This window comes from Lactuca serriola, chromosome 7 (genome assembly GCF_051521515.1).
Source record: "Lactuca serriola cultivar US96UC23 chromosome 7, Lser_US96UC23_V15, whole genome shotgun sequence".
Classification (NCBI taxonomy): domain Eukaryota; kingdom Viridiplantae; phylum Streptophyta; class Magnoliopsida; order Asterales; family Asteraceae; genus Lactuca; species Lactuca serriola.
The window spans coordinates 186483721-186492488 of NC_136414.1; the positions used below are offsets into that span (position 1 = coordinate 186483721).

The 8768-nt window shown below is 41.0% G+C and overlaps 1 protein-coding gene across 1 annotated transcript; it reads right to left on the minus strand.

Moving 5' to 3' along the window:
* Nucleotides 1–697: 697 nt before the first annotated feature.
* LOC145064639 (uncharacterized) lies at nt 698–2223 on the minus strand. Its single transcript, XM_079012050.1, has 3 exons — nt 1825–2223; nt 1196–1333; nt 698–1102 (listed from the first exon to the last, which is right to left on the minus strand). Exons 1-3 carry the CDS (start codon nt 2221–2223, stop codon nt 698–700), a joined length of 942 nt encoding a protein of 313 aa, XP_078868176.1.
* Nucleotides 2224–8768: the final 6545 nt, after the last annotated feature.

Genomic DNA, 8768 nt, shown 5'->3' on the forward strand with positions numbered 1-8768 from the left:
TGGACGACTTGCAGTGAGATAGAGTAAGGATCCAATCATTCCACGGTACTTCTTTTCATCAACAGCTACCACGGATGGGTCCGAGAAGATTTTGTGTCCGAAGCCCATAGGTACCTTTGCTGAGGCACAGGTGTCCATTTATTACTTTTTTGGGAAGTTCTGAAATATACTTCTCTTGATGAATGAAGATTCCTCGATTGGTCTGTTTGACTTGGAGGCCAAGGAAGAAACTTAATTCACGATTCATGCTCATTTTGAAACGATTGACCATAAGTTTTGCAAAGTCATTTATCATAGATGAGTCTATAGACCCAAAAATGATATCATAAACTTATATTTGGACAAGCATGATATGTTTTCCATTTGATCTTCGGAACAAGATAGGGTCGAGAACACCACATTGAAATCCGAAACGTTTAAGAAAATCAGTGAGAGTTTCGTACCAAGCACGAGGAGCTTGTTTGAGGCCGTAGATAGCTTTCCGGAGCTTGTAACAATAATTCGGAAATGAGAGATTAATAAAATCGGGAGGTTGTTGAAAATTCACTTCAGTGTCAAGTTCACCATTAGGAAAAGCACTCTTAACGTCCATTTGGTAAATTTTGAAGCCTTTATGAGCAACATAAGCAAGAAAGATTCTGATCGCTTCAAGATCTGCAACAGGAGCAAAGGTCTCATCATAATCAAGACCTTCAATCTATGTGAATCCTTTGTCAACCAATCTTACTTTGTTTTGGACAATAACTCTAGCGTCATCAAGATTGTTTCGGAATACCCATCTTGTACCAACAATAGGGTGATCCCGAGGAGGAGGAACGAGAGTCCACACTTCATTTCTATCAAATTCTGCCAATTTTTCTTGCATGACTGTAATCCAGTAAACATGTTCTAATGATTCCTTGTTGGATTTGGATTCAACCATAGAGATAAATGCCGAAAAATGACATTCGTTTTGTACACTTGTGGCAGAGCGAGTTTGAACACCAGCATTGGGGTTTCCAATAACTTGGCTTGGAGGGTGATCTCGAGTCCAGATGTGTAGTCTTGGTAGTTCTTGAGCAGCGGAGGATTCAACATTGATGATAGGATTGTGTTGCTCCCCCTGAATGGTTTGAAATTGAGGGTGATGCTCCCCCTAAACTTCAGAGCCGGACAAGTTGACATCATCCTAAGGAGGGAATTCAAAGAAGTTTACATCATCATCGTTGTTGATTGGGTTGGAACCAAAGTCAGTGGCTGCATCAATGAATCCATCTATATTTGATTCAAGAGTGGCTTGACCATTCTCCTCCTCAACCTGAGAAGGTTGAAACGGTTCGGAATGGGTAGACGACTGGAAACAAGTTGTGAGGTAGGATGGGATAATGAAGATTGACTTGATCAAGATTCCAAATCAAGTGCAGTTTCAGAAGGTCCAAAGAGGGTTTCAAAATCGTCTTCATGAATAACTTGAATGTTCGGACATTCAGGAGATGGAGCATCAGACTCCATAATGTGAGTTGTAACATGAGTGGGACCAGAATTCCGAACAAAATTGTCGTCAAATCTAACATCAAAACTTTCTTCAATAACTCAAGTACGTCGATTAAGTACCCTATATGTCTTTGATTTTGCTGATTACCCAAGAAAAATTGCTTCACCAGCTTTGGGTTGAAATTTGGTACGCTGATCACGATTGTTTTTGATGAAGCATCGACATCCAAAAACATGAAGAAAAGATATACTTGGCTTCTGACCATTCATTGCTTCATACGGTGTCATGTTGAGGCGTCAATTGATGATACTTTGATTTTGAGTGTAGCATGAGGTTGACATAGCTTCAACCCAAAGATAGAGTGGTAGGTTTGCAAAGTTAAGCATGGATTGAGCAGCTTCAACAAGAGTTCTGTTCCGTCTTTCAACTACACCGTTCTGTTGAGGAATGTAAGGAGCAGAGAAGTTGTGGTCATTTCCTTTTTCGGTGAGGAATTTCTCAATGGTTCCATTAGTGAATTCTGAACCAGTATCACTGTGGATATGCCTGATAGGAATCTTTAGAAGGACTTCAATTCCTTTGATAAAATTGATGAGTTCGAAGGCGGTTTCGGACTTCAGTATGAGGAAGAAGACCCGAGTGAACCTTGTGAAGTCGTCAACAATCACAAGAATGTATTTCTTATGATTAAGACTTTCCATAGTTGATGGCCCACAAAGATCAATGTGTAGAAGCTCCAATGGTTCCATGATTGGTTTTTCAATGATAATAGGATGACCCTTCTTTGATTGCTTTCCACACTCATATGCAGCACACAAATGATCATTTTCAAATTTGAGTAGAGGCAGACCTCTCAATATTTCACCAGAGACAAAATCATTCATGTACCGAAAGTTCAGATGAGCAAGTCTTCGGTTCCATAACCATTTGACATCATGAACGGCGTTGGAAAGAAGGCAGAGTTGCGGTTTGCCAATTATCATGTTGATATCGATTGGGTACATGTTCTTGTTTTGATTTGACTTGATTAATCATTCTTTTTGGTCTTTAGTCATTACATAGCTGTGCTTCTTGCAAAATTCAACATGTCGATTTGAGTCAGTGAGCTGAGATACACTTATCAAATTATGTTTAAGATCAGCTACATAAACAACATTTGAGATAGAAAAGTTTCCATTGGTGAGAATCCCATAACCGCAAATTTGAGAGTTGGAGTTGTTATCATACATCACGTAACCAGCGTTAGGAGAGAGCTTGAGATTGCGCAGAAAGTCTTTCTGCCCCGTCATGTGCATGGAGAAAGCACTATCAATATACCATATTGTTTCTTGCCCCAAAGCACAAAGTGCCTGCAAAAACAGTGAGTGGTGGAGATTTTAGGCTCTGAGTTAGGTTTGGAGACATGGGCACAGACTTTGGACTTGGACAACTTTGTGTTTCTTGGGAATGTTGTTTGAGTCCTTAGGAAACAAACGAAAGGTCAATTTCTTCTCATCTATCCAATAGTCATATTCAATGACTTGAGCTTTCCGAGCAGTTTTCTCCAGACATGATGCTTCCGGAATGGTAGAGATCACAGTCTCGTCTGGAGTCACAGACGATTTCACTTTCCAAACAAACTTTTGTTTTGATGATTTTTGTGAGATTTGTTCCTTTGAAAAATTACTTTTGTTTGATGATACACTTGATTTGGAAAATGATTGTGGTTTGAAAATCGTACCATCAGATTTTGCAATTAACACTGAGGAAGTGGAACGAGTAGAGTCACTTCGGACTGATCGAGTACTGGATAAAGGCAATTCAGGAGTAGGTTTGACAACTTCCTTGGGTTTGGACTGATTTGGAAGATTTGATGGTCTTTTCAAGATCTTAACGGGAACATATGTGTTTTGATTTTGATAAGAGGATTTATTACTGTTCCTGATTGTGCTTCTTCTTGAGTTCTCAATAAATCTTGCGTTTTGTCTAGACCTAACTTCCTTCTTAAGTGCATTTTTGCTTCTTGTTTAGAACTAACCACATCCTTGCGGTTCAGAGAGGGTTTCTTTTTCAGGTCAGATGTTGACCTTGATGATTGACCGTTCGAAGGATTACTAAACTTGGGATTGATGGGCATCAAGGTGGTTTTGGAGGTTACCAGGGAATTTTATTCACATGAATCGGATGAGAAAATGCTTGATGTTTCAACGTTATCGTCTAAGGATTCCCATGCAAACTCAGAGGTAACGGGTTCAGTTCTCACAGGGAAAATTTCCTCAATAACGCAATTGTTAGGAGAATTGGGTTTTGGAAAATGATCTACACAATTTGAAACATTATGATGAAAAGTAGTGGCCTGATTCTGGTCTAGGTTTCTCAGAGGCAGAAGAGGCGTGGAATCAGGACACTTGACAACAATAAGTTCAAACTCAGGAATCAAAGAGGAAAACTAGTCATTTGTCTCCAAAAGAGGTGACAAGGGAGAGACATGTGTGTCCGAGTGTTGGCGATTCAGAACATCTCCCATAAAAGTCAGATTTTGCAAATCCTTCAGGGGACTAGCTATTGGTTTCGGAAACTCATTTCCGAGATAGGAGCTTTTGACCATGGGTGAAGAAAGTTATGAGTCATTCTTTGGTTCGCTTCAAGCATGTCAATGGAATTATGCAAATCATCTATTTTAGAATTAAGACGTTTTTATCTGAAATTAAAACGTTTTTTTTTTCTGAATAGGTAATTTCATATTTGTCTTTCAAAATGATACATTCATCTTTTTCCATTACAAGTTCATGTTCTAAAGACTCAATTTTCAACATTTTATCCTTAAAACACAATCTAAGACGATTTAATTCACACTCCTTCTTCTCACTGGTTTCTATGGCGGACTCATAGGCTTTATAAATTGTGCTCATATCTGTTTGGATCTGGGTCAGATAAGGTTCACAAAGATACAAGTCAAAATTATTATCAGTAATCATAAATTTTACCTTCTGAACAATGATTCGTCCGGGTGGATCGTTGGTGGCGATGTAGCAGTAGTGTGGTTCAGCAACATCATCATCATCATCAGACCCAAAACACCAATAGCCTTCATCACATTCAACAGTTTGCCTTGCCATTAGACACATGTTTCTTCCAATCACCACATCATATTCATCACCAGATGACCAATATCCTTCAACATCTCTTAATATAGTAGTAATAAGAGATTTTTCACTCTCTGCCATCTCCTGAGCTCTTCCGACATAATATGCTTAATCCTTGACTTTTGGTTTCTGAGGAGCTTCATCTAGACAATCTTTTGAAAAATGGTTTACATATCCGCACTTGTGACACACAATCTTTGGCTTGTCAGGTTTCAGAATTGGTTGAGGTTCCGGAGCAGAAATAGGCTTAGTGATGTTAGGCTTGTATGCTGGTGGGTTTTTTGGAGTTGGTTGTGGTTCCGGAGCTGAGTAGGGTTGATGATTGTTTTGGTGAGGAGCATGAAAGCCATTCTGGTTTGGTTTGTAAGAAGGATTTTAAGGGCATTTGTATTTCATGGAGAGAAGAGCAAACTCCTATTGGAAACAGAGTTCTGAGTCCATGGCTTCGGAATCGTCAACGGGATAGTTTTAAGTGTGTAGCACAGGTAAGGAAGGCTAAACAGATGGAACGTGTGACACCCATAAAATTAATACCAATTTAAAAGTTTTAAAATCATTCAAAACCCATAATTGTTACAAATATGTTTTCAAAATAGTTTCATATTAGAGTATCCCAGAAATCCAAATCAAAATGTAAGGAAGTGTACGGTCACGCCTTCGCCTTCCCGCGGCCATTCGCTGCACCTAAAACAATAACTGATAAATGTAAGGTCGAAGGCTTAGTGAGTTACCCCTCAAAATACACGTACACAATAATATACATAACATAAAAAATAAACAAACAACATACGATGAGTCCAATCATCCTATCGGGATGGAATACTCCTGGCCACAAGCATCGGGTTGGAATGCTGACGTACTATGAGTCCAATCATCCATCGGGATGGATTACTCCTGGCCCACAACCATCGGGTTGGAATGCCCACATACTATGAGTCCATTCATCCTATTGCGATGGAATACTCCTCGCCCACAACCATCGGGTTGGAATGCCCACATACTATGAGTCCAATCATCCATCAGGATGGAATACTCCTGGGCCATAACCATCAGGTTGGAATGCCTACATACTATGAGTCCAGTCATCCTATTGGGATGGAATACTCCTGGCCCACAACCATCAGGTTGGAATGCCCACATACTATGAGTCCAGTCATCCTATTGGGATGTGATACTCCTGGCCTACGACCATCGGATTGGAATGCCCACATCTAAACAAACATGTGCACCTATTAGATAACCATATAACAGTCTACAGAGACAACGTACTAGGGTCCTATCATCCTCGGGATGGAATACCCACAACTACTGATCAAGCTTGTGCACATATAACAAGTAATCATATAACAACCATCATACTATGACTGCCTCCTGACTCTCTAGGGTGCTAGATAAATACTGCTTGAACACTATCACATACCTCATGGCTTAAACAATTCTAGGCTAAAAGATTCAATTCCAAAACGGTTAGACTCAGACGAGAGCTGCACAACAGAACCGAATCCCCCAACCGAGGACCATTTAACCCAATAGATATATGACTGAACGCATTCACTCAATAACCATTTCACACACGAAAGAGCTACACTATAACACATAACCATCTTATCTACCAGGATATCGATCTAACATATCATATCTGCAAAACAACACCCTAACTAACATGGTACCAATGTACAGAGCATAACTACACATAATCATAGATAACCAGGATAACAATCATGAGGGACCGACCTAGTGTCGTAGACCTTGTCAGTATAGTAAGGAATAACTCACCTCGCAATGTCGAACCGAAGTGATAAGCTCAAACCCTCAAACCACAACCACGAATTCCACCACCTATAATTACCATAAGTCCATTTCCATAAGTTTCCAATTTACCAAAATGCCCTCGAAGTCAACTGGTCGACCCTTGGTCAAAGTCAAAGTCAACGGTCAAGGTCAACAATCCATGTTGACCCTACTCGTCAAGTGCAGTTTGCAACTCGTCGAGTTCTCTAAGAATTTAGAAATCACTCAGCTTGACTTGCCGAGTTTCCAACCAACTCATTGAGTCCATATGTGTCCATATGTCGGGAAAACCCCAGAAGACTCGCCAAGTCACCTCCTAGACTCGACGGATCCCAGCTTATGCCAAAGACTGCGAACCCTTCACCGACTCGCCGAGTTGGATTATCCAACTCGCCGAGTCCACACAACCCAACACATGTCCAGTTGATTTAAGCTGCTCCAAAGCTCCAAACAATTGATCTATCCTTCTAAGGCATGTTCATCATGTAAAGTTGCAGACTTTACGTGCATGAAAGGTGATATGAAGATAAAACACCCATAACTAACTTTAAGAGAAGGTTTTGGACATGGAGGAGGGCTAGAGCTTCATAAAGCTTGAAGCTTTCTGTGCTTAAGGCGTTGGGAAGTCAAGATTTGAGACTATGCCCTTGTGACAAGCTCAAACCCGAATGTGAGCCCATCTTTCCCTAGAAATGACCATTTCTTTTACAACAAGGGAGATCTAAGCAATGAGATGTAAAGGTGGTGGATGTATACCTCTAAATTGCTTCCATAGCACTGGAGATACTGGATCTACAAGCTCTTCCTTGTTCCAAGCTCTCTCTTTTAGCTTCACACACACTCAAGAATGGAAGCTAGCACGCTAATAGGGTTTCTATGGACGTGGGAGTGACAAAGGAGGCTGAGGAGGAAAGTTAAGGACCTTTAAATAGGGTGCAAACCCTAAAAATTAGGGTTTTCACTTTCCAACACCTACTCGTTGATTCGGGTCCTCCAACTCGTTGAGTACAGCCTAAAACCCACGCATCTGATTTGGTCTCTACTCGACGAGTTGGCCTAGCAACTCGTTGAGTCGCCTTTGAAATGTGCCCCTAAAGGAACTTCAAACTGCCTCATAAAAATCGGGATGTTACAGAACGATGGGTTTGAAAGGGTCTGATGAGGATGAGTTCGGAAAAGTTGGTTCAACAGAGCTAAGTAGAGCAAGAGGACCTCCAGAGAGTTCCCTTAAGGTTTGAGAAACATTAGATTCATGACCTTGAAGTTCATCAAAGAGTTGATAAAAATTCAACTTTTTCAGAGAACCATTACTTTGGAGACACGATTTCACATTTCCTCATCCTTTGCCAAGGCTGTTTGTAACGATGTGAAAATTTAAAACAATTTTTCATTTTTAAAATGCATACTCTTCATAACATATCTTATAAAAATCTCATTTATTTAATTACAAGCACAACTCCATTATTAATCCAGGTTCCTCTTAACTCTTTCTTTGGTGTGTACAATCAAGCCGGTGTCGTCCCGCGATCCAGACAAGAAAACCTGAAACACATAAAACATAACACGGTAAGCATGAAGCTTAGTGAGTTCCTCAAAATACCACATATAACACATATTAGCCACACGAGGCTATAACTATGTGGACCCTCCGGTCCTAACTCTATGGGCCCTCTAGCCCTAACTCTGGGGACCCTCTGGTCCTAAGCTCGTTGGACCCTTTGGTCCGGTCTGCTTAAGCCTTCGGGCGTCATAAATCGTTGGACCCTTCGGTCCAGTCTATAAACTCTTCATAGCATAAATCACAAAGACATAATGCATAGCATGTCACATACAACAGGATAACATAATACTCAATATAAGCACATAAGACCTTCTGGTCACACATAGCTACCACTCAAGGTAAAGTATAGTGAAAAGACTCACCTCGGATGAAGAACAGCTCCTAAAAACACTGCTGCCATGCACCGGCCTCTAACTCTGTGCCAAACCCACAATTATCTCAATTAGGAGCTAAGTCCAACCTCTCACTATTTGGGTCTAAATATAGACCACCTACCAGCCCATTAATGCCCTGAACACATTAGGCCCACCAAGGCCCAATAATAAATGGGGCCTCACACATCCCAAAACCCCAAACTAACAGGCAAGCCCAACCCAAGGGCCAAAAGAACATACATATGATTCTTTGATCCAAGGCTCTATTGCGTGAAGCCCGAACCCCAGGCCCAACACTCAAGGCCCAACACTCAAGGCCCAACACATCACTTAGTCCAAAAGCCCACAGAAGGGTTACACGGGGCGTACCTCCTTTGGTACGCTCAGCGTACTCAAGCATGCACAATTCTGATCGGGGACCTCAGCCCAGTACGCGGGGCGTA

Bases quoted from the DNA above. Each gene is read 5' to 3' on its own strand.
- LOC145064639 (XM_079012050.1), bottom strand. From the start codon at position 2,223: ATGGAACCATTGGAGCTTCTACACATTGATCTTTGTGGGCCATCAACT. The intron at 1,334-1,824 runs GTTGAAGCTATG...ACTTGTTTCCAG, and splicing joins ACCTACCACTCTATCTTTGG to TCGTCTACCCATTCCGAACC. The intron at 1,103-1,195 runs GTAAACTTCTTT...CAAACCATTCAG, and splicing joins CAATCAACAACGATGATGAT to GGGGAGCAACACAATCCTAT.